The sequence below is a fragment of the Homarus americanus genome, unplaced genomic scaffold, assembly GCF_018991925.1.
Source record: "Homarus americanus isolate GMGI-L3 unplaced genomic scaffold, GMGI_Hamer_2.0 scaffold27875, whole genome shotgun sequence".
Taxonomy (NCBI): domain Eukaryota; kingdom Metazoa; phylum Arthropoda; class Malacostraca; order Decapoda; family Nephropidae; genus Homarus; species Homarus americanus.
The window spans coordinates 786,732-813,490 of NW_024733870.1; the positions used below are offsets into that span (position 1 = coordinate 786,732).

General features: G+C 48.2%; 1 protein-coding gene across 1 annotated transcript in view; it reads left to right on the forward strand.

Annotated features, from left to right (window-relative positions):
- Window positions 1-26,759, forward strand: part of LOC121870058 — a 68,119-nt gene that overhangs the window by 21,652 nt on the left and 19,708 nt on the right. The window contains exon 2 of the mRNA XM_042371798.1: window positions 12,536-13,395. Coding sequence (XP_042227732.1) covers window positions 12,694-13,395 — 702 coding nt within the window. The 5' untranslated portion in view covers window positions 12,536-12,693. The remainder of the gene's footprint in view (window positions 1-12,535; window positions 13,396-26,759) is intronic.

Genomic DNA, 26,759 nt, shown 5'->3' on the forward strand with positions numbered 1-26,759 from the left:
CTTAGTGGTTGAGAGCTGTAGTGAGAGTAACGAACTAACTTCTAATTAATGCATAGTTAAATAGGTAATTAAACTAACTATAGCTGTCCACAACACACTATCTCCTCCATGCCTTTAATAGAGAAATAGTTACTAGCGATGAAAGTAATAAGAGTTAATAGGTAAGTAGTAATTTTTATTTGGTGTGCGGAGAATTGACGAAATATTACAGGCTAGTTGGATAAAATGAAGTGTGTGTGTGTGTGTGTGTGTGTGTGTGTGTGTGTGTGTGTGTCCTAAGTGCTGGGTCAAGCTTAGTTGAGCCAGAAGGCGTGTTAGGTCGTGAGTTATGGTAGTTGTCTTGAGGAGGTCGGGGCTAGCTGAAAAAGGTGCTGTTGTGGGGCATGGCGGGCTGGGGGCTGGTGAGGGAGGTGGGGGCTGAAGAGGCGCTGTTGTGGGGCATGATGGGCTGGGGAAGCTGGTGAGGGGAGGTCGGGCTGGCTGACGCTGTTGTGGGGCTGACGGGCTGGGAGGCTGGTGAGGGAGGTCGGGCTGGCTGAAGAGCGCTGTTGGCAGGGCATGGCGGGCTGGAGGCTGGTGAGGAGGTCGGTCTGGCTGGAAGGCGCTGTTGTGGGGCATGGCGGGCTGGGGCTGGTGAGGGAGGTCAGGCTGGCTGAAGAAGGCTCTTTTGGTAGGGCATGGCTGGGCTGGGGGGCTGGTGAGGGAGGTCGGGCTGGCAAGAAGGCGCTGTTGTGGGGCATGGCGGGCTGGGGGGCTGGTGGGGAGGTCGGGCTGGCTGAAGAAGGCGCTGTTGTGGGCATGGCGGGCTGGAGGGGCTGGTGAGGGAGGTCGGGCTGGCTGAAGAAGGCGAGAAGTGGAAGGGCAAGTGGCAGTGTAATGGCTAAGTATTGATTCCGCATTTTCACCGCTTTGAAAACGCATGGCCCAGCGGGGTTCGGATGGGGGAGGAGGGAATCACGGGGACTCGTTGAAATATTTTTCCCTGGGGATAACTGTCATTTTATCCAGAGTCTCTTGTTGTTCGCACACGGACACACACACACACACACACACACACACACACACACACACACCACACTACTCCCAATTTTCCTCACTTCGTTTTCCAATTTGTTCCATTTCCTTCTGCTCCTGAGGCCAATTTCTCGTTAGTTTGCATCCTGTTATTGCGGAGGTTGTTTACTTTACTCTCCCTCACCACTGTTGCTATAGTGCTTTTTATGCCCCGCCGCTATCTTGAGGGGGATTGTGTGTGTGTCTTGTGTCTGTCCGTCTGTTCATCCAGTTTGAAATTTCACCTCCCCTTTCACCCCTTTCACCTCCCTCCCCCTCACCCTTCCTCCTCACCTCCTTCCTCAACCTCCTCACCTCACCCCTCTCCCCCCTCACCCCTCCTCTTCACCCCCTCCTCACTTCACCCCTCCTCACTTCATCCGTCTCCCTCCCCCCCACCCCCAGTTCAAGACTTGTGGTGGTTCCGGATCAATCTTGTTGTTCTTCCTTCTACTTTCATTTGTTTTTTATTATCTTTCTTTTCCCTTTCTCCTCCCTTCCTCCCCCACCAGCAGCTGACTCCACCTCCAAGAGTAAAATATTTAAGACCTATGACTACCTGACCTAACCTAACCTGAAAGTCCGGACTGTCATTTACGGCAACTTTGTGATTACATTTCATTTCGACTCTCTCCTGTTAGGTAGGTAGGTGGAGGGGAGGGAAGGGAGGAGGTAGGGGAAGTGAGGTAAGGTAGGGGAGGGAGGTAGGGGAAGTGAGGTAAGGTTGGGAGGGTGGTAGCGAAAGAGGTTAAAGCCACGAGAGATTTATCCCCACTGAAGAGAGAAGATTACAGAGTTTGGTGTTAAGCAGAACGTGTTGAAGAGACGATGTGACAATAGCAGCTTCCAGAGGTTTGGGAGGCTCTCAGGTGGACGAATTGTTACTTACAGCGTGAGGGTAAGTCAGGGTGATAGTTACTGTGTGTGTGTGTGTGTGTGTGTGTGTGTGTGTGTGTGTGTGTGTGTGTGTGTGTGTGTGTGTGTGTGTGTGCCAGAAGAAACACGCCAGGTCCGTCAGTAGCGTGAGGCTCGTGTCCTTTGTGAAGGGGAGGGAAAAACAGTGCGTGAGGAAGATTGGAGGTAGGTGTGTGTAGAAGGTCCATCAGATAGTGGCTAGGGGGAGGAAGGAGCCATTGAACGTGTGTTGGTGGAGGAGGAGATGGAGTGATGGAGAGGTGGAGGTGTGGTGGGAGGAGGAAGGTGTTGGGGAGTGGTGGAGATGGGAGGTGGTGGAGAGGAGAGGAGAACAGGTGGACAGAAGGAAGGAAGGTGGTTAGGGCACGGAGGAGGAGGAAGGATGAAGGCAGAGGGAGGAAATGAGGATAGGGGTAATGGAGGAGGAAGAGGAAGGAGGGGTTGGGGAGGAAGGGGTAGGGGAGGGGTAGGGAATGGTTGGTGGTACGACTGGGACCCGTAATGTTAAACTGCTGCATAAACTATTGCGTCTAGTGTCTCCTTCTCTCCTGCGGCTCTTTCACTTCTAGTCTCTCCCTGCGGCTCTTTTCACCTGTAATCTCTCCTGCGGCTCCTCTTCACCTCCAGACTCTCCTGCGGCCTCTTTCTCTACCTGTAATCTCCTGCGGCTCTTTTTCTACCTCCAGTCCTCCTGCGGCTCTTCTCTACCTGTAATCTCCTGCGGCTCCTTCTCAACCTGTAATCTCCTGCGGCTCCTTCTTAACCTGTAATCTCCTGCGGCTCCTTCTAACCTGTAATCTCCCGCGGCTCTTCTTAACCTGTAATTCCCTGTGGTCCTGTAGCAGCAGCAGCTAGTGGAGGAGGAGGAGGTTGGTGTTGGTCGTCGACACCTTCACCCCCTCCGTCATGGCTCTTCGTTCCTTTCATTGTTAACGCCTTTGTGGGCTTGATGGTCAGAGAGAGAGAGAGAGAGAGAGAGAGAGAGAGAGAGAGAGAGAGAGACCGACCGTCTTTTCTTGGTCTCTCTTTAACGAGGTGGATTTTATTGGTGTTGGCATGGCTGGGTTATTGTTGTCTACCAGTAAGGTTGTGAGGTCAAATGGTGGTTGGTGATGGTGGTAGTTGTTGTTGTTGTGTTGTGGTGGTGGTGACGGTTCCTGGTGATGGGGGACTGGTAGTTGTGGTAGTAGTAGTGGTGGTGAGTTACGTGTAGTTGGCTCAGGTGTTTGTGTTGGTCAATTAGACTATTTACCTGACCTGTTCACTACCTCTTAAGGGAATGGTCGTGAGAATGCAGGTAGTAAAGTCCTCTTGTCAGTATATCATGTCAGTTTTAAGCAGTATATCATGTCAGTTTTAAGCAGTATTTCATGTTAGTTTTAAGCAGTATATCATGTTAGTTTTACGCAGTATATCATATCAGTTTTAGCAGTATATCATGTCAGTTTTAGCAGTATATCATGTCAGTTTAAGCAGTATATCATGTCAGTTTTAGTGTAGTAGAGAAAAGACTTAGCCAGTCACGTGTAGGATGCTGGTGGGGGGGGTGAGGGGTGAGGGGGGGTGAGGGTGAGGAAATGGCCCAAGTTTGTAGATAAGGGCTAAATGTTGTAGCAACTATGAATATTAGAAGGGGAGAGTTGGCCGCAGCGTGGAGGGAACTGTATCATGCTGGAGGGAAGTGGAGGGAACTATATCATGCTGAGGAAGTGGAGGGAACAAGATATAGGATTCCGAGTGTTGAACACACACATACATTTATTTACACACACAAAACAATAATTTAATTTTGACCCATAATAAAATTACAATTGACTGAATAAAGAAACTAACTTGGATTACCTTTAATTAAAATAACCTTTAAAGTTACTCATTAATAATATAGACAAAAAGGGATAAAATAATTGTAATTTACGTAGCGAATCTCGTCAGCACTTTGATGTTCAGTTACCTGGGGGTCATTCATGCCTAACGAGTGGTCTTGACAGGTAATATCTTATTTTGTGACCCTTGGATACATAATGATAACAACTCTTTTTCTTTCTTTCTTTCTTTCTTTCTTTCTTTCTTTCTTCTCTTCTTAAATACATATGACCCACTGACCTAACAAGCCCTAACGAGGTCATCTTCCCCCTTCATATCTCCCCTTGTTACACTGATCCAGGCAATATATCACCTCCTCCTCCTCTCGTTATCTCACCTGTTATCTTACCCCAAATCACCTGTCTCACCTGTTATCTCACTCACCTGTATCACCTGTTATCTCACTCACCTGTATCACCTGTTATCTCACTCACCTGTATCACCTGTTATCTCACTCACCTGTCTCACCTTTATCTCACTCTACAGTAAATCTCTCCTTTGTAATACATTTTCTTTCGCCCCTGATCGATAGCATTCAATCAGTACCTTTCCTTACCTGTTGTTGTTATCGTCGTTGTTATTGTTATTATTGTTGTTATTATTATTGTTTGTTTGTTGTTAAGATTGGATAAAACAACGTGAGAAATAATGTTGTGGATAGATAGGGCCGTGTTCACTATCAGCTGTTCAACCAACCCGTGTGTTCACTATATGTTGTTCAGTCAACCCGTGTGTTCACTATCAGCTGTTCAACCAACCCGTGTGTTCACTATATGTTGTTCAGTCAACCCGTGTGTTCATTTATGCTGTTCAGTCAACCCGTGTGTTCACTATATGCTGTTCAGTCAACCCGTGTGTTCACTATATGCTGTTCAGTCAACCGTGTGTGTTTACTATAAGCTGTTCAGTCAACCCGTGTGTTCACTATATGCTGTTCAGTCAACCCGTGTGTTCATTATAAGCTGTTCAGTCAACCCGTGTGTTCATTATAAGCTGTTCAGTCAACCCGTGTTCACTAGTGTTCAGTCTTCCGTGATGTTGTTCAGTTTTATTGTTCAAGCCGGCGGCCAGTGGTGGTGGAGGGTGGCTGGTGGAGGTGGTGGGTGGCTGGTGGAGACGGTGGGTGGCTGGTGGAGGTAGTGGGTGGCTGGTGGAGACGGTGGGTGGCTGGTGGAGGCAATGGGCAGTAATTGGTGGTTGATGGAGGGAATGGGCGGCGAGGGATGATTGTTGGAGGGAATGGGCGGCGGAAGTTGTTATTGGAGAGAATGGGCGGCAAGGGATGATTATTGGAGGGAATGGGCGGCAAGGGATAGGTTGTTGGGCGGCAATGGGTGGCTGTTGGGTGGCGTGTAAGAAGCAAGTAATTGGTGAGAGCAGCAGCTGATCCCACCCATAATGGCGGGTTAGTAATGGCCCCACACTGCCGCCATTATCCAGATTACACCCATATTGTATTCTGCCTCGCCTCATGTTATACAGCTGTAGTGTATTGTGGTATTATACAGCTGTAGTGTATAATTGTATTGTATATCTAACCCCCCGTATTATTGTTGTATTCTGGGTTGTTATTCATTAGTGTATTGTATATGTAAATGAGTCTGGTGTATATAGTGCCCCTCCTCCCTCTGATGTTATGGATGTATGACTGTATGTATAGTGTCATTCATTACAGCTTGATTGTAGCAGCTGGGAGATGGTGTATGTTGTCTTTGGTTATTCATTACGTTGTGTTATGTTAGACAAATGTTATTTTATTCTTGCGTTGTATTGTTCATTAATTGTTTCGTTATTATTGTAGGTGTAGTGTGGATATTTTGGTATGGTGTGTGGATTGTGGATATTTCTTTATGGTGTGGGTGTAGTGTGGCTATTTTATTGTAGTGTGTGGGTTTAGTCTTTTGTGTTAGAGTGGTGTGTGGATGTCTTAGTGTGGATATTTGAGTATAGGGTATGAATATAGTGTGGATATGTAAGTATGGTGTGGGTGTAGTGTGGATATATTAGTATGGCGAAGATATAGTGTGGTTATATGAATATAGTGTGTGGATATGTTAGTATGGTGAGGATATGGTGTGGATTTCGTGTGTGGATACCCAAATAGACACCAACTCAGGTAGCTACAGGTACAGAACAATGATACCTTGATATAACGGACTGATTGGGAGAATATAGTCCATTATATCGAGATCCGTTATATGCGAAACCTTCATATAACGTACTATACCTATTATATTGATGTCCGGTAAATAGAGGCACTGTACAGGTCGTGGAGATGACTGTCTTAAGAGGCACTGAGCCAACTTCAGTGCCTCTGTTGACAGGAGCCGACAGCATCTCTTGACAGTGTGTGTGTGTGTGTGTGTGTGTGTGTGTGTGTGTGTGTGTGTGTGTGTGTGTGTGTGTGTGTGTGTGTGTGTGTGTGTGTGTGTGTGTGTGTGTGTGTGTGTGTGTGTGTGTGTGTGTGTGTGTGTGTGTGTGTGTGTGTGTGTGTGGAGAAAGGAATTATAATATTATTATCCCTTCTTTTGTTCTCCTGTTCTTTAATCCTTGTTCTTCTTCCCTCCTCATTTGCCTCACTTCCTCTTAATTGTTCTTGTTCTTCCCCCTTCTTGCTTCACTTCCCTCCCATTCGATCGCCTCTTATTTCTCTTTACGACTTCGTCTTTATCCTCATTCCCTGCCCGTTTGTGAAGTTTGTGTTATTGTGGTGTTTGTTTCCTCCTTCTCTGTCACCATACACCACCCTACACACACCACAGCACCATACACCACCCTACACACCACCAGCACCATACACCATCACTGTAGGATGTAATGAGGGTTAACTAGACGTGTGTGGGAGGTAGTTGTGGTAGAGAAGAATATTGTGATCACGTGAGCAATGGTGGTGGTGATGGTGTTGTAGTGGTGGTGTTGTAGCGATGGTGTTGTAGTGGTGGTGTTGTAGTGGTGGTGTTGCTATTTACCCCCCCTCCCTTCCCCCAGTGAATATATGGGTAAGAAAAGTGTGTTATTCACCATCACACACACACACACAACACTAACACACACACACACACACACACACACATTTCGTTTTGTGTATGAGGTTTACTATTTTTTCATCATATTTAATTATTATTCCTAATAATATATTCAGCCGGGCAAGATAATCTTCTCTGCTTTATTAACAGAAGATATACCTGTGTGGGTGTGTAGGTGTGTAGCATAATCCTCAGGCACTGGATACACCCCCTCCTCTCCCCAACCACCTCCTCTCCCCACCCACCTCCTCTCCCCACACCCCTCCTCTTCCCCCCCCTCCTCTCTTCCCCACCCACCTCCCCTCCCCCACCCACCTCCCCTCCCCCACCTCCGCCCCACCCCCTCCTCCCCACCCTCCCCCCACCCACCTCTCTCTCCCCCACCTCCTCCCCTCCCTTCCCCCTCTCTGACTAATATATTCCAAGAGGCGAATTTTATGGCCCGTGTATATAATATAATTCTCAGCTTGGATATTTTATTCATCCCAGAGTAACTTATTTCTTGCCTGGCGGAAGATGATACACGCCTGAGGTGGATTATAACTTCCTGGGTTGTTATCTCTGTGTTATTTTGTTATCGTATGGTGTATATACAATAGTTATACTTGGTTTTATCCTACACCCAGCTACACCCACTCCCACAGCCACACCCCCCTCACTCTTCCCACCTCCCCCTCTGACACCCTCTCCCCCTACACTCTACCCCACTCCCCTATCCCCTCCCCTTACACACCCACACCCCTACACACCCCCCTACACCCCCTCACTCCACCCCCTACCCCACCCCACACCCACACCTCCCCACCCCACACCCCCACACCCCCCCACTCCCACCCCACCCCCCCCACACCCCACCACCCCCACTACCCCACACCCCCACACACACCCCACACTCCCCATCCCACCCCCTTACACCCACACACACCTACACACCCTACATCCCCACACCCCTACATCACACCCCCACCCCTACCCTCACCCCTCTCCCCACCTCCCCACCCCACCCCCCTCCCCACACCCCTACTCCCATACCCCCAACACACACACCCCTACACACCCCACACACCCCTCCCCCACCGCCCCACCCCTACACTCCCACCCCCTACCTCACCTCCACACCTCCCACACACCACCCCCCCACACCCCTCCCACACCCCTCCTACACCCCACACCCCTACACTCCCCCCCTACCTCCCCCCCCCTACACCCCATACCCCTTCAACACCCCACACCCCTTACACACCGCCCCTACCTCCCACACCCCCTACCCCACACCCCCTACACCCACAAAATCCATTAACTCGATTTTTTCTTATGGGGACCGGACCTAAAACACGCTTGCCAGTCAGGGGTAAATGTCCTATGCTAATACCTATTTTAGAATCCCCCCTCCCCCCGCCCCAGTCGCCTGCTAACAACCATACTTCGCTGTGGGGAATTTTTTTTTGTCATTGTGGGTAGATACTTTTTATTTTTTTTTTTTTTTGCGTCTGTGTGTGTGTGTGTGTGTGTTGTGTGTGTGTGTGTGTGTGTGTGTGTGTGTTTTTTTACTTGTTTTTTATGGGTGGATGTAGTATTTATATGTTTTTTTTAGTACTGGTGAGTCTCTCTCTCTCTCTCTCTCTCTCTCTCTCTCTCTCTCTCTCTCTCTCTCTCTCTTACCTGCCCCTTTCCCCTCACCCCTCTCATCCCCTCTCACCTCTCATGACGCATTACCCCCCTCTTACCCACCTGCATTACCTGAGCCCACCTGGAGCTTGGCCAATCACCGCCGAGCTTAGACGTAATCTGCCAATCTCATTTTCCCGACTCTCACCTGTCTGCTTGTCTTACCCCAGGTAGTGCCCCTCCCCTCCCCCTCCTCCATCCCCGCCACTTGCCCTTCCCCGTCTTCTCTCTCTCTCTCTCTCCTCTCTCTCTCTCTCTCTCTCTCTCTCTCTCTCTCTCTCTCTCTCTCTCTCTCTCTCTCTCTCTCTCTCTCTCTCTCTCCATTAGGTTGGGTTAGGTCAAGTCAGGTTAGGTCAAGCCAGGTTAGGTCAGGTCAAAGATAGGTTAGGTTAGTCTTCACGTCCCGAGTAGCAATAATCATCGTGGTCTGCTCAGGTATGTCCAGCCTCGTCGGAAGCAGGTGAGCGCACTACCTGGCCAGAAACAGCAGCTTCAATCGTCCCTATGGGGGTGTAACACGCTAGCCTCCTGTCCTCCTCTCTCTCTCTCTCTCTCTCTCTCTCTCTCTCTCTCTCTCTCTCTCTCTCTCTCTCTCTCTCTCTCTCTCTCTCCCTTACCCCTCCACTCCTTCCCTACCCCTCCTATCCTCTCTCCTCCCCACCTCCAAACTTTCCCCTTTTTCCCTGTACCTTCTTCTCTCCCCTCCCCTTCCCCTCCCCTCTTTTCTCCCCACCTCTTATTCTCCCCTCTTCCCTCATCATCCATTCCCACTATTCTATCTTCTTTCTCTTCTACCTTTTGATACGTTTTACTTCTCCTTGTGTCTCTATATTTCTCTTTCTTTCTTTCTTTCTTTAATTACCTGTACAGCCAATTAGTAGGAAATACCTGTTGCAGAAAAGTTTGTTAATAGAGCTCGTCGAGGAAGGCACCTTGGCCCATAGTTCTGTCAAGTTGTCTTCTTCCTTCCTTCCTTCCTTCCTTCTTCCTTCCTTCCTTCCTTCCTTCCTTCCTTCCTTCCTTCTTCCTTCTTTCACTTCCTTCCTTCCTTCTTCCTTCCTTCCTCCTTTCCTTTCTTCTTCTTCTTATTCTTCTTCTTCTTCTTCTTCTTCTTCTTCTTCTTCTTCTTCCTTTCTTCTCCCGTCTTCTTTCTTCCTCTTCTCCTCCTCCTCCTCCTCCTCCTCCTCCTCTCCTCCTCCTCCTCCTCCTCCTCTATATTACAAGACAGGCTGAGATACACCTCGTTATGGAGATATTAGTCATTGTGATAGAGTATAATAGGAACTACATTTTTTGCTAGTAATTTGGGCTATTTATTTCGCCTACGTGTTACCTGGAAGGGAGTTAATGTTCTCTGGTATGCTTCTCTTGATAGCTTTTTTTTGTGGGGGGGAGGGGATAATGACGTAATTGTTGTTGTTGTGGTAGTTGTTGTGATAATGATGTAATTGTTGTTGTTGTTGTGGTGGTGGTGGTTGTTGTTGTTGTGGTGGTGGTTGTTGTTGTTGTTTCATGTTTATCCGTCACTTTAGGTGTTGATTTAAATTTGCTGAATTTTGAGTTTTTCTGTTTTTCGTATTTTTCTGACGTGTGTGTGTGTGTTAAGTTATATTTGTACGTATGTATGTATGTATGTATGTATGTATGTATGTATGTATGTATGTATGTATGTGAGAGTGATCCGTAGGTAGGGTTTGAGGCATTGGTTTGTGTATGTGTGTGTTTGTGGGGGGGCTGTCAGTGTGGGGTCACGCGCGCTAGATTAGGGTTAAGAAGCTCACACGCGACCTACCTACGGCTGGGAGACACACACACCATCTGAAGGAGGAGGGGGAAGGTGGCCACTCAGTATAGGATCTTTTGTTTATATTCAACCCTGGTTAAGGATTCACAAAGGTTCACTACCACACATTGACCTTCCCCCACCTCCTCCCACCCCCCTCCCACACCCCACCCCACCCCTCCCACCCCACCCCACTCCATACCTCGTGCTAAGCCTCTCCACCACCACTGTCTCTCCTCACTCCTCTTCCTCCATCCACCCCTCACCTGTGCAGGTCCATCCGGCACAACAAACCATGGCTAGTGTTTACTCCACCATTATACTGCACCTCTCGCCAGCACCCAGTAGCTGCCTCCCTCACTGCTTCCCAGTAGCTGCCCCCTCACTAGCACCTCCCAGTAGCTGCCTCCTCCTGCACCTCCAGTAGCTGCCTCCCTCACTAGCACCTCCCAGTAGCTGCCTCCTCACTAGCACCTCCCAGTAGCTGCCTTCACTAGCACCTCCCAGTAGCTGTCCCCTTCACTAGCACCTCCCAGTAGCTGCCTCCTTCACTAGCACCTCCCAGTAGCTGCCCCCCTCCCACTAGCACCTCCCAGTAGCTGCCTCCCCTCACCAGCACCTCCCAGTAGCTGTCTCCTCACTAGCACCTCCCAGTAGCTGCCTCCTCACCAGCACCTCCCAGTAGCTGCCCCCCTCACTAGCACCTCCTGCAGTCCCAGTAGCTGCCCCCTCACTAGCACCTCCCAGTAGCTGCCCCTCACCAGTATTGAGGTACAGCAGGCTGGAAAAACAAATATTTGGGGCAAATGGTGTGGCTAGGTCCCCCCGTCACCTCCACCACTCCGCTCCGACCTACCCCCGCCCCGTCACCTTTCTTCAAGGCCCGCTCTGCCTGTCACGACCCCTTCTCTCCCACACCACGGCCCCTTCTCTCCCCACTGCACGACCCCCCTTCTCTCCCCGCACCACCACGACCCCCTTCTCTCCCCGCACCACCACGGCCCCTTCTCTCCCGCACCACCACGGCCCTTCTCTCCCACACCACCCGGCCCCTTCTCTCCCCACGCACACCACGGCCCCCTTCTCTCCCCGCACCACCCCTTCTCTCCCCGCACCACCACGGCCCCTTCTCTCCCCTTCTCCCACCGACCCCGACCCCTTCTCTCCCCGCACCACCCGGCCCTTCTCTCCCCGCACCACCGGCCCCTTCTCTCCCCGCACCACCACGACCCCTTCTCTCCCGCACCACCACGGCCCCTTCTCTCCCTTCCCCCCTTCTCCCCGCACCACCGACCCCTTCTCCTTGCATCACCACGACCCCCTTCTCGCCCCTTCTCTCCCCGCACCACCACGAACCCCTTCTCGCCCCGCACCACCACTACCACTCTTCTTGGGAAACGGGTAAGGAAGAGGGATTACGGGTCAGAAATTGTGTGAGTCGGGTGTTGACGACTCTGGAATCACTAATGGTCGGGTGTGTGGGTACAGGAGTGTGGGTGTAGGAGGGTATGGGTATACGTGTGTGGGTGTTTCTTTGTAGCGAGGGCACCATGATCACCAAACGCGTCAATCAGAGGTGCTAAACAAAACATCAAATCATTGGTAACTAATATAAACAAGTAGACCTCAGTTGTGTGTTGTTCTAAGTTTGAGGTTCAGTTAATAATTCAGATGGAACAAAATAGGAGGTTATTAGTGTCAAAGGTCAAGGTCAAACTATAGCAGATAATAAATAATAACTTTGTCAAATTGATTCGTGGTATTTTTGGACAGGTATTTGCAAGAGGTTTACAATATATGTTTTAGTGTATGGATATTTATTGGGGGGTGGGGGTGAATCTGAAGTGAAGACTAGCTTGAGAATCATTTATGAAATGACCCCAAGAACCAGTCAGACCTAAGCTAACTTATAGCTTAACGATTCTGTGGTGGTTATCATTGCGTTTAATTAGGTTAGCCTTGTGTGGGGGGAGGGGGGGGGGTTCTTGTTCCTCCTTTCGGTTTGTCTTGACGGAAGTCTCGTAAGAAAATTCGAAGGAATTACTGGCGGAGCTAAACTATACTTTCACCGATACTGCGTCTTGCTGGAGGTTGGTGTTACGGGTTGGAAGGAAACCATTGTAGGTTCTGTGTTATTGACAGTATCCTGTATCTTAAGTTTCTTACTGAATACAATGCTTTCCAGTCCTTGGCGTAAGTACAACTACAATAAATCTTGTTCCTACAGCTTAAAGCTTCTTGTTGGTAATGAGCGATGCCACACTTGGATCAGAGCATGATGGAGGGTCTGCTTTTGTTTACGTAAACAAGTGGTGTGACAAAATGAACTTATGATGGAGTCAGTGTAGTGTGGGTGTGCCGTTACGTGCCGCGTCCCCCCAGCCCATGCAGGAGCGGCCTCCCCTCTCCCAGTTCATCTCGTCCCTCACCAGGATGAACTGTAAAGGTCTCTCCTCCCGCGGCAAAACGGACAGCCTGGCTCGGGGCGGCCCTGAGGGCGACCCGCCCCTAGCCAACCTCCCGTCCTATGCCAGGGCCGAGCCCTACCCGACCGCACACAGCAGTTCGCCTTCCCCCAGGGTGATTGAGGAGGGTCAGTACTTCTCCCTGGGGGGAGTACCCTCTCCACGGACCGGAGGTCTACCCAGCTTCGCCACCGGCGTCGACGACATGTTCCTCAATGGGCATCTGATGACCAGCGTTCGACCCATGCAACTGCCGTCGCTGCCTCACGTGGCCACGCTGGGGTCCCGGGACCAGCAGGAATATGAGAGTGTGGAGGCCGCCTCCCTGTACAGCTACGGCACTCTGGGGGGCCGTGGGGACGCCACCGCCAGGAGCAGGTCACTGGAGGACGTCCTGGGCCGGCACTCTGAGGCCGGGTCCAGGTCCCCCAAGCTGCTGGAGGTGATCATGCCGCCGTCCCCGAGGTTCTCTGCCGCCGATATCGAAGCTGAGGACGACGACGAGGAAGACATCAAGGCGATGAGGAGTGAAGACGACGGCAACGACGCCGGGGACGAGGACACCAGTTTCGAGGAGGAACTCTGCTTCCCCGACGACTATGTCTACGGCTTCTACGACGAGGTTAGTGGTCCCTCCCTCACTGTAGCTACCTGTAGGTGGTCCCTCCCTCACTGTAGCTACCTGTAGGTGGTCCCTCCCTCACTGTAGGTAGGTGGTCCCAGACAATCTCTTTGTAGAGCTTTGTAGGTACAGTACTCCCACTCAGCATGGATGGCGCCTCTAACATAACATTAGCTCATCATCCTCACCTTGTAAAATAAAACGGAAGTGTGTGTGTGTGTGGCACTCCTTCACACACACAAACACACACACACTAACACAAGAATTTCTCTTGCCTCACTCCTACCTCCCGCTCCCCACCCCTCCCACCACCCCCACCCCTCCCCACTCCCTCACTTAAGGATGATCAGTATCCAGGCCATTAATCAAACACCTCACTAAGTAATGACACAAAATATGAAGAAATATTCTCACACTAAGGATGACGTCATGATAATTACTCATTAGTGAACCTTTTGGGGACGAGCTTTTATGACGTGTTGATGACGTAATGGTATTGATGACGTAATGGTGTTGATGACGTAATTGTTTATGACGTAATGGTGTTGATGACGTAATTGTTTATGACGTAATGTTAAGAAAATGGAGAAGGGGTAAAGACACTCTTCTTCCTTATTTATTTTATTTATTTATTTGTTATTTATTCATTCATTTATTTATTTATTATTTATTTTGGTCCCTTGTTCCTATCCCCTCATTATTTCCCTGGTGTACAATAATAATACATAACATACATACATACATACATACATACATACATACATACATACATACATACATACATACATCTAACTTAATATTACGACTCAGTTTTAATAGAGTTTTGTTGTATAATGTGTTATGCCCGTAGAGTTGTTGTAATTCGGCCTTGTCTATGTGTGATAAATAGTAGTTTCAGTAGTTACCAGTTTCAGTAGTTACGTTGTAGTAGTTTGTAGTTACGTTGCACAGTTACAGTACAAGAGTGAGGTTGTTATAGAGGAAGCACTGGTTGGTAGGGAGGGAACACACAGGTTAACTACGAGGTGTGGATAGATTTGACCAAGGTTGGGATTTGCCTGTTCTTCTAGCGATCAGTACGTGTGTGTGTGTGTGTGCGTGTGTGTGTGTGTGTGTGTGTGCGTGTTAGTTCAAGGTCAGTGGTGGCTGTGTGTGTGCTTGGGGAAGCTCGAGGTTGGAGCTCGCCAGGCTTACCTGTAATCTTCTGGGCTGACTTACGCTGACAACACGTGTAAGGTATTTGGGGGAGGAAGTGGAGGGCCTGTGGGAGGAAAGGGAGAGGCGAGGATCTGCGGGAGGAAGAGTGGGAACGAGAATCAGCGGGAGGAAGTATAAAAATGGACCTGTTAAAAATATTTACATTGTTATATGATTTTTTTTTTTATTTATTTTTTCTATTTTCCTCTACCTGTTTTTCTTGTCGTCTTTCTCCATTTGTCAGTACAGCGTCATGTCCCGGTACACAGGAGAGAGAGAGAGAGAGAGAGAGAGAGAGAGAGAGAGAGAGAGAGAGAGAGAGTATAGGGGCGAACGTATTAAACTTTGACTATTGTGTTTTAAAGATTTATTTCACTTTATTCCGTTAACACTGTTTTGTTTTGCAGCGAGTCAGTACCAGGAAGACTCGTGTGGTGGTTAGGGTAGACAAATGACTGGTCGTGTTGGGTGGAGTGAATCGGGATTGTCGTGTACGTGGTTCTTGTGGTCGTATAGGGGTCGTTTCTTAGCTGTATTTGTGGTCGTAGGTTGTGTTAACTGGTTCCAGGTAGCAAAAATAAAAAATTGAAAATGGTTCAGTGGACTGATTTCAAAGTTTCCATCATTACTCAAAACCTCCCGAGAAATATCGAAAAAAGGTGATTATTTTTCCTCTGTGATATATGGCGAGGGGGGGAGGAGGGGGGGTAGTTAGTTCTTGATTACTAGTTGCTTTTGTTATTCATTCAGCCAGCCGTGAGACAGAGGAAGAAGGAGAGTATTAAAAATCATTGTATACCAGCCAGCCATTTCAGACATATCCACCTCGTTCTTGAATGCTTCTTGACTCATATCAACATCAGTACATTATTCTGACCTATGACAGGAATGTGTGTTGTATATACTAACAGAGGTCAATAGATAGGTCAAAGGTTGTGTACATTACTAATTATTATTAACTATCTTGACCTTGGATTAATAACAAGTAATTAGTTTGTTATAATGTCAGGGGTAATGGAGATATGTAAGACATTTGGGTATGTTTAAGGTGTGGGGCTTGGCAGGTGTGTTATGAGATGTGAGGGCTTGACAGGTGTGTTATGAGATGTGGGGGCTTGGCAGGTGTGTTATGAGATGTGGGGGGCTTGGCAGGTGTGTTATGAGATGTGGGGGCTTGGCAGGTGTGTCCAGTACTGCCTGTCACATCTGCTACTGTCACCCACACCCTCTCCTCCCTCCCACACCCTCTCCTCCGTCCCACACCCACTACCCCCACACCCACTACCCCCACAGGTGTCTACAAAAGGTGGTAATAGAGGCTGGGGGAGACAGGTAGTCGCTCCCTTCTACGTGTTCTATCGCCGCATGTTTACGTCTCGTTCACTGCGACCTAAACCATTTCCTGAAGAGATTACCTGGAGGAGCGGTAGTGGGGGTGGGGTGAGGCGGGGTGTGGTGGGGTGAGGCGGGGTGTGGTGGGGTGAGGGTCTGTCCCCACGGGGTTATGGTGGCTGATAATTAGACACCTTAGCTTATTGCACTTGATAATTAGACACCTTAGCTTATTTCACCTGATAATTAGACGCCGTATCTTATTTCACTTGATAATTAGACGCCGTATCTTATTTCACTTGATAATTAGACACCTTAGCGTATTTCACCTGAAGATTAAACCCCCAAACGCTTCCTGAGGTTTAGGTTAGGGTAGATTATGGTAGGTTAGGTTAGGTTAGGTTAGGGGTGTCTAATCTTCAGGTGAAATAAGCTGGGGGTGTCTAATCTTCATATGATCCCAAAACACAGTAAACACGAACTACAGGTAAGATCGAGGTGTGAAGGTGAGGGTTGATGACAGGTGAGTTTGAAGACAGGTGAGGGTTGATGACAGGTGAGTTTGAAGACAGGTGAGGGTTGATGACAGGTGAGTTTGAAGACAGGTGAGGAATAATCTATGGTTAGTTGTCTGAACTGAGTGACCAGTAATCAAACATTTAGCAGAGTGGACAACCTGGACTCTCTCGCGGTCACTCAAGGTTCAAGGTCAACTCTGTGACATCATCATATACGACCTCACCACCAGGTCAGACATAAGTGTTAAAGTGGTCACGGTGGAAGTGTGTCAGGTCAAGGAGGACGGTGTGTGTGTGTGTGTGTGTGTGTCAACCACCACCATCTCACTTAACCACTGGTATAAATAGTAGGTCAGCAGTTGTTGTCAAGGGGGGAGGGGGAGGAAGAGAGACGCTCGCCTGTTTGTCTAGGGTAAATGGATGGCTGTCACCACAACTCACTCGCCCATTATCCGTCTTGCTCGACCTTTTTACTGATTGGCGAGGTTATGTGCGTGGGCAGCGGCGGGAGGGTAGCGAATGATGAAAGTTGGGCGTGGCTGGAGATAGGTGGGCGTGGCTGGAGACAGGTGGGCGTGGCTGGTAAGAGAGAGGCAAACACACAGACGCCACACACGGCCACGGGATAATTGGAAGCTTGGCATTATTGTAAATTTGGTCACTTAGGGCCCCTGGTGAACGTGCCTGGGGCCTCCTCACTCACGCTGTGTACTGTATGCTATTGAGGTGTGAGGCAGACAGACAGACAGACAGACAGGTGAGGTGAGGCAGGCAGCTGAGGGGCGGAGGTTGCCACGCAGGAACAGCAGCAAGTAGGCGGAGTGTTGTGATGGGCGTGTTGAGTTAACTTGGAATCCTGAGCAGTGATGGGGGTGGGTGGGTGGGTGACGGAGAGGCAAAGTGGATGAAGTGGGTGATGGACGTCCTGGGTGAGTTGGTGGAGGACAGATGACACCCCCCACATACACACATTCGTCTTAGTACTCCCGCTAAAAGTACTGTTCGCTCAGGTGTGCCCCAAAAGCTTTACAGATTGTACGTTGTATTCCCGTAGTGTGTGTGTGTGTGTGTGTGTGTGTGTGTGTGTGTGTGTGTGTGTGTGTGTGTGTGTGTTAACCTGGTATACGAGTACATCAACAGTGTCAGTTCATCGGTGGAGCATGAGCATTATGTGACTCCCCTCAGGAGTCACCAGTGTGTGGGCGTCCCTCGGCACAGTGAGCGATGGTGGCCACAGGTCCCCCAAAGTGTGTCGCTTTCAACGTAAAATAACAACTTTTTTTTTTATATCTTTTAATGGAATACTTTCATTATGTGGTTCTTAAAATAATATAGATTCTTAGTTTGTTTTTTAATATATCCTTCGTTCCTTCCTTCCTTCACTACCACCCTTCCCACCCCTTCCTTCCTTCACTACCACCCTTTCCACCCCTTCCTTCCTACCCTTCCCCTTCCTTCCTTCCTCTACCACCTTCCACCTTCCTTCACTCTACCCTTCCCACCCCTTCCTTCCTTCACTACCTTTCCACCCTTCCTTCCTTCCTGCCCACCCTTCCTTCCTACCCTTCCCACCCCTTCCTTCCTTCACTACCACCTTTCCCCACCCTTCCTTCCTTCCTACCTCCCCTTCCTTCCTTCCTTTCCACCACTTCCACCCTTCCCTTCCCCTTCCACCTTTCCACCCTTCCTTCCTTCCTCTCCACCTTTCCACCCCTTCCTTCCTTCCACTACTACCCTTCCCACCCCCTTCCTTCCCTTCCTACCACCTTTTCCACCCCTTCCTTCCTTCCACTACCTCCCCTTCCTTCCCTTCACTACTACCCTTCCCCACCTTCCTTCCTTCCCTACCACCCTTCCCACCCCTAACTTCCTTCACTACCCACCCCTTCCCACCTTCCTTCCTTCACTACCACCCTTCCACCTTCCCTTCCTTCCTCCCACCACTTCCCACCCCTAACTTCCTTCACTACCACCCTTCCCACCCCTTCCTTCCTTCACTACCACCTTTCCCACCCCTTCCTTCCTTCACTACCACCTTTCCCACCCCTTCCTTCCTTCACTACCACCCTTTCCACCCCTTCCTTCCTAGAGCATCAAAGAATTATCAAATAAAATGGCACCGACTTCAAATTCAACCCCCCTAAAAAAACCTACAGATTCAACTTTTATTTTATTTTTTTATTTTTACCAGTGGAGGTATGGCACTGTGCCAGTTGGGATCGTTGTCATAAAAGTGCAGTGAGAGTCATGAAATCCCGAGTGTGTGACAGTTGTTTTTTTCCGCCGACCTGACTGTGGTATAATGTGGAAAGTTGTGTACTGTAGGTGTGTGTGTGTGACAGTACCTTCTCTTCTTTCTGCTCCTCCTTTATGGTGTACTTCCACCTCTTCCTCCTTCTCCCTCAGCAGGCCTCCCCCACACACACACACACACACAATTGTTCCTTTACTCGTCTCCTGCATAGACTTTACTGCACGAGCAAGGTGGAGTTAAGTAGTGATTCCCCGCTGGCTACTACTACTGCTAACTACTACTACTACTGGCTACTACTACTGGCTACTACTACTGGTCTGCCACTGCTCCTGCTGACCCGCTACTGCTCCTGCTGACCCGCTACTGCTGTCGTCTGAGGTCATCTACTTGTGCTGGGTTGACAGTCTACTCGGGTCTCCCTTGATGAGCTCTCACCACCTACTCCGGTTTTTTTCCTGCTATTTTGAGGAAACTGTTTGTGATAACTTGGCTGCCTCTGTCGTCATCTTCCCTTCCCAAGTTGTTGATTGTTTGTGTGTACGGTAGGATAGAGTTTTCTTTCCTATGTAAACTTCGGATTGTTTTGCAATGTGAGTGTCCTGCAGTGTTTAAATTGTATATTAACACTCGCTCACACTTTATTAGAACTACACGTACAGCCCCTGCCTACACACACACACGCCCGCGCGCGCACACATGCTTGCAACACACAGGAAGCTTGTAAACAGAGGAGCGTATTCACAAGAGAGTTGGCGAGGTAATGAGGTACTCTATCCCTTGGACACAGTATTTAGTCTGGGCTGACAAACACGGAGATGAAAGGCGAGAGTTTGTAATGGGGCACTTAGCATCATGAGGTTTGGTGCCGGCAGCCCTGTGTGTGTGTGTGCGGGGCCAAGATGCGCCAGCCTGCCGGGGACACTCATTAAACTAGCAAGTGAGTGAGTGAGCGTCTAGCAAGATGTGTGCGCCGCCACTCACTAAGTCTACCTATGGGTGATGTAGCACGGAGAGGAAGTTCCCGGTAATGTGGGGTCACTCACCACCTGACCTCCACAAGATAATTCCTTGTTGTTTATTTATATTTGTTATGTCTCACTGCCTCACGGTCTTAAAGAATGTGTGATTGGTATTATAATTTAATAGAATGACGCGCGACAATGTATGTGGTGGAAGAAGTTAAAGAGTGTACTGTTTATGTCGGTGTATTGGCTGACGCTCACAGCTGTCAGTCACTGAGGTTTATCATCATCATCAAGGACTGTTGCTCTGTGTGATTGACGGTTGTTTGATTTTGTTGGCTGGAATGGACCACCTCCGTGGCCCACCTGGGCCATTTCTGTAGTCCACATGTGACCTGCCTTGATCACTTTTGTGGGCCACATTTGGCCCGCGTCGACCGCCTCAGTGGCCCACATTTGGCCCACGTGGTCTATCTTTTAGGTGGATGGCCACTGTAACAGCTGGGAACTAGTGTACTCTGTTACTCACCACACAGTTGGCGCTCTTTACACGCCCCGAGTCTACGAGAGTCGTTGATTTATTCTCAGTAAACACTCAAACTTTGGTGAGGTGGCGGGGAAAAATGTGTTTATAAAGGAAAGTCGTGGGCAAGATTGAGCAGCCTGTGGTGGGGACGATAGTAACTCGGGGACGGGGCAGCAGCCGTGTTTTATTGCCAGTGTTACTTGGGAGCCCCGCACCACCGCCGGCGTCCGTCGCCCAGGGTCCTCCTTGCCCGCCTGGCCGCCCCAGTATCGACCATACGTCACGGCCGGCTCAGTGAACCGCCCACTGGGTGGCTGGGTGGAATTAATTCCTTACCAGATCCATTTCTCAACATTTTCTGTCATTCATCTCTCTGCTGCCTTCACCACCAGCGACCAGAGACTTCAACCCCCCAGGCGCCCCCTACAGGGTTCACAGCGCCAATCACTACTGCTGCTCACAGACCAGAGGTAGTGTTGAGCAGTGGCTGAGGGGCGGCGACCTTGGTGTACAGGAGGGAGCGGGTCTTACCCAGCTCATGTGAGGAGCGTTATATTGTGCAGAAAGAAGTGAGAGAGAGAGAGAGAGAGAGAGAGAGTGAGAGAGTTAAGATGCTCAGTATGGTGAGATAAAGAATAGAGCGAGTGTAGGAGGATGGTAAGGGAGAGTGGCAGGTGAAGGGAGGTAGAAGAGAATGACTTACACGTGCAGGGAGGCGAGAAGAAGAAGAAGAGAGAGAGATAGAGATAGAGATAGAGATAGTCCTTTGGGGATCCTGAGGGATATTTGTCTTAAAGTGAGCAGGTCAGAGCGAAAGAGGTTTGTACAAGAGGATGGAGGTGAGGGTGTGTAAAGTCATCTGATATTCATTATGAGACGCCTACTGGATTCTCTGCATCCTCTACTACTAGCCACACCTTCGCTGCCATTTTATTACCTTAACTACTACTACTACTACTACTACTACTACTACTACTACTACTACTACTACTACTACTACTACTACTTCCTCCTCCTCCTCCTCCTCCTCCTCCTCCTCCATCACCCCCGTTATAGTGAACTCTTATAAACTCACTATACAGGTGATGTATTTTTTTTTTACCTACAAGTTAATTAGACAAGGGACAGATCACGCCCTTGTTGGCTACAGTGAGTGATGAGTTTTGTTTGTCCCAGTCTAGGTACAAAAAACCCTCTCAATACCGGACTTCTTAATAGTTGATACAGTAAACTCTCTCAATACCGGACTTCTTAATGGTTGATACAGTAAACTCTCTCAATACCGGACTTCTTAATGGTTGATACAGTAAACTCTCTCAATACCGGACTTCTTAATGGTTGATACAGTAAACCCTCTCAATACCGGACTTCTTAATAGTTGATACAGTAAACTCTCTCAATACCGGACTTCTTAATGGTTGATACAGTAAACTCTCTCAATACCGGACTTCTTAATGGTTGATACAGTAAACTCTCTCAATACCGGACTTCTTAATGGTTGATACAGTAAACCCTCTCAATACCGGACTTCTTAATAATTGATATAGTAATCCCTCTCTCTATAGCGGACTCTTTAATAGTTGATCGAGTAATCCCTCTCAATACCGGACTTCTCAATAGTGGATACAGTAAACCCTCTCACTAACAGTTATAATGGTGGAGAGAGTTACAGTGTTGGAGAGAGTTACAGTGATGGAAAGAGTTACAATGGTGGAGAGAGAGAGAGAGGGGGAGTTACAATATTGGAGAGAGTTACAGTGATGGAGAGATAGAATTTCAATGCTAGAGGTTACAGTAATGGAACGAGTTACAGTGTTGGAGAGAGTTACAGTGATGGAGAGAGCTACAATGGTGGAGAGAGAGAGGGAGTGAGTTACAGTGCTGGAGAGAGTTGCAGTGATGGAGCGAGTTACAGTGTTGCAGAGAGTTACAGTGATGGAGAGAGTTACAATGGTGGAGAGAGTGAGTTACAGTGTTGGAGAGACTTGGGAGAGAGTGAGTTACAGTGTTAGAGAGAGTCACAATGTTGGAGAGAGACAGAGTTACAGTGTTGGAGAGAGTTACACCATCGCCTCAGTGTTGACGTAGGGAGATGTATGGTGGAGCCGATAGAGGGGAATGAATGAGGGAGATTATCGGTGGTATGAATAAGGGGAAGGTGTGATAAATACCTGTAACTGCTGGTGGTGATGGTGAGGGATGGTGAGGGGGTGTGATAGTGGTGGTTGTGGTGGGTAGCAGTCGTAGTTCTATTGGTGGTGATTGTGGTAGTTCTAATAGTGATTAAGGTGGTGGTGGTGGTGGTGGTGATGATTGTAATGATGACGGTGTTGATGTTATTGATGGTGGTAGTAGTAGTAGTAGTAGTGGTGATAGTGGTTGGTAGTGTTGGTGGTAGTGGGTAGTAATTGTGGTGGTATGGGGGTAATGGTGGTAGTGATGATGATAGCAGCTGTAGTAGAAGTTATATTAGTAATTATAGCAGTAAGGGTAATTGAGGCGTGTTATTGATAATTATAGTACTGACACAGGTGGTGCGGGCGGCATTAATGACTGTGGTAATGACACAGGTATGGTCATTCTACCTGGTTAACATAAGGGTAGTCTGTTGTGGCTGTCTGGTTATGACCTGATAGCGATGTTGTTTCTCAGGTTGTCAGTGTTGGAAATATTTACTTATAGCGATAACTATTTCTTATGTGTTTTACGCTGAGAGTTCATTTCATTTCCCACGAGCGCTAGAGAGACGCGGTGTATCATTTGGTATTTCAGGTTAATGAGAAACTGTACAGGTATGGGCATCGGGAGAGGGTGGTCACATGTATAAGATCCCATTCACGGTAGGATATCCATTGGCCAATATCCTACGGGAGGGAGAGAAGGATCCTACGAGATAATATCCTAATGAACAAAGAACATGACAAAAAAAATCCTACCACACAATTTTTTTGCACTGGAGAAAATCCTGGCAGCTTATGCATGTTTTAAGTTGTTATACCGTGTGTGTGTGTGTGTGTGTGTGTGTGTGTGTGTGTGTTATTCAATCTTCCCAGCCCTTTGATCTTGTAAACAAAGCAAATTACATTTTATTTTCACTGCCATTTTTTTTTTAGGTGGTTTTGTTGGCTAAAGGCAAAGTAAAGCTTATGTGATGTTGTGGGTTATATTAATAAATTGGCATGTCATAAGCTTTGATGCCGGTAGTACAGCTTAGTGTTTAAGCTGGGAAACAGAACCACACTTTTCATGTTGAGGATTTTTGAGTTACTGTTTTGTAGTAACCTAACCTAACCTAACCTAACCTTACCTTACCTTACCTTACCTTACCTTACCTTACCTTACCTTACCTTACCTTACCTTACCTTCGCCTCTCTCCACTACCACTGTAATGTTTGAGAGAGAGAGAGAGAGAGAGAGAGAGAGAGCGAGCCAAGGTGTCACGGTGGATCAATTTAAGGTGGGGAGTATATTTATGGTGATCATGGTGACTTGGTGATGGTGATGTTATTCTTTGTGTGGTGTTCTTGTTGTCATGGTGTTAATGGTGATCTTGTTTATTCGTGTGTGTGTGTGTGTGTGTGTGTGTGTGTGTGTGTGTGTGTGTCTTTAAATAATTCGGTAATTTAGCAGGACCAAACACTAATGTATATAATGTGATAATTGTGATTCAGAATGATGGTGGAGTTTGGGGTGGGGGGACGCTTCAGTATTTCAGTAATAATTCCAAATGATAATCTCTCTGAATAGATTGCTGTAGTGTAATTATTTATAGTATTTAATAGTGTAATTACGTGATCGAAATAACTAAATTATAGGTTGAGTATAATTATCTTCCTGTGTGTGTGTGTTGGTGTGTGTGTGTGTGTGTGTATGTGCGTGTGTGTGTGTGTGTGTGTCAGGTGATGCTAATGTTTGTTTTCTTTTTGTGTTTTTCAGGTGAGTTAAGACCAGCGGAGTGAATCAGTCCCTGTGCGGTACAGTAAGTGAGGAACAGTGCTCTCTCTCTCTCTCTCTCTCTCTCTCTCTCTCTCTCTCTCTCTCTCTCTCTCTCTCTGTGCATATCATTCCCACACAGGTGTGTGGCTGGGTAGGAGACAGGTGTGTAACAGGTAGGAGACAGGTGTGTAACAGGTCTCATGCACGGTTTGTTCCGGGGTGTATAGGGTTGGTTGTTTCACCCCCTCCCCTTCTCTCACCCTTGCCCTCTCTCTCCTGCTCCTCCCCCCTTCTCCCTCACCCATCGTCCCTCCTCCTTCCCTCCCCTCTCCTACTCTCTCTTCCCCACTTGCCTCTCTTTTAAACCCAACAAAACCCAACCAAACCAAACCAAACCCAACAAAACCCACAAACCAAACCCAACCCAACCAAACCAAACCCACAACCAACAAACCAAACCAAACCCACAAAACCCACAAACCAACCAACCCAACCAAAACCAAACCAACCCAACCAAAACCCAACCAAACCACAAAACCCAACCAAACCCAACCTTGGAAGTGGTGTTTGTTTTATTTATTATTTTGATGTTTAGGATTTTGTTTAATGTAAAAAAATGAAAAAAAAAGTCATGTTTTTTAGTGATATTTTGGCCGTGGCACTCCCCTCCCCCCCACCTGACACGTGTATGACAGTTGCGTCGAGGTAACACTGAAGGCCATGACACACCTCATGACTCATGTACAATCACACACTCTAAAAATAATATTCACGACACACACTAGCAATCATGTATACAGCCACTCACACAGCTAGTTCATGACAGTTTTGTACAGTCAGTCACACAGTTAGTATATGACAGTTTTGTACAGTCAGTCACACAGTTAGTTTATGTCAGTTTTGTACAGTCAGTTACAAAAGTAGTTTATGTCAATCTTCTGCACAGTCACACCACCAGTTCATGACAGTCTTGCACACAGTCACCCACCACCACACAGTCACAGGTAGGAGGTGAGTACGTCATAACTCAGGTAGATAGCCACTAATTACCCAGGTATAAGCCGTCACTCTAATGCTCTTTTGAAATACTGAACACATAAATATTTTAATTGTTTCTACCACATAATGACGATAATTACCTCCCATTTCTCCTGTAACAAGACATCTGCTCGTAACATTTTTAAAAGCGTAAATAGACCCAATTGATGCCTGTAATTGCTGGATGGAGAAATAGTTAGTAAGCTAATGGTCTAAGTAAGGGGGTAGTTCAGGCGTGTTCTAATTGGTTGTGTCAAGGGGGTGATTGAGGTACTTAGGGGGAGAGGGAGGGAGGAAGGGGGGTGGATGGGGTTTCATCTTACCTTCAGAAATATATCTGATTTACTGTACACACACACACACACACACACACACACACACACACACACACACACACACACACACACACACACAGCCTTGCCCGTGACCTGACATCAGTTAGAGAGACATTATTTTAAGGTAGATGAACTTTCAGGTAAATCCAGAGAGAGAGAGAGAGAGAGTACAGGCGTCTCTCTCTCTCTCTCTCTCTCTCTCTCTCTCGTAATACACATCCACATGACGTCATCATTTACCAACATTGCTCTGACTCAGGACACGTATGCTTACCTCCTCGCTTCTCCTTGCATCACCTCTCTCTCTCTCCCCTTGCCTCCTCGCTCCTCCTTGCCTCCTTCTCCTCCTCCGTCAGAAGAATCAATTTGCTTGAGTCAGCCTGAAGAATTTTCAAACTCCAGCAGCGAATTCTCAAAACATATAGTTAATATATTTTTTCAGCATGGTTGAGAGAGAGAGAGAGAGAGAGAGAGAGAGAGAGAGAGAGAGAGAGAGAGAGAGAGAGAGAACTGAGGAAATAACCTGGACTGTGAATAGTGGCGGTGTCTGTATTGAAACTATCTGTCGGCATTTAGGGGAATCACCATGCCAGAAAAGGTAGAGAGTTGGGCTATTGATTGATGCCTCGTACTGGGTACTAGTGGAGGGGGCTATTGGTGCTTTGGTACTAGTGGAGGGCTATTGATGCCTCGGTACTAGTGGAGGGGGCTATTGGTGCTTTGGTACTAGTGGAGGGGGCTATTGATGCCTCGGTACTAGTGGAGGGTGGCTATTGATGCCTTGGTACACGTGATGTAGACGGTGGGCCATGTTGTAGTGGTATGACCACCTCACACATACACTAGTGAAGGGGCCATGGCAGTGTGGTAGAGGTGTAGGAGGGTTGGAGAACAGGTGGGTGAGTGGGGAGGTGAAGTGAGGGATGGTGGAGAAGTGGAGGAGTGGTAATGGAAAAGTGTGGATGGGGGGCATGGGTAGTGGGGGTAAGTAGTGAGGATGGGGAAGTGAGGTGTGGGCGGTGTGGGGGGTGGAGGGTGGGGGTGTGGAGGGTTGTGGAGGGGTGTGGAAGGTTGTGGAGGGTGTGGAGGGTTATGGAGGGGGTGTGGAAGGGGTGGAAGTTTGTGGAGGGGTGTGGGCGTGTGGAGCCAGGTGAAAGAGGTGTAGGTGGATGGGATTTTTCACGGGTGGTTTACTCTCGGCTCTGGCACTTACTTTATAACCTCATAAACGTGTCCACCCCAACAATTTAGTCTCTGATTACCAGC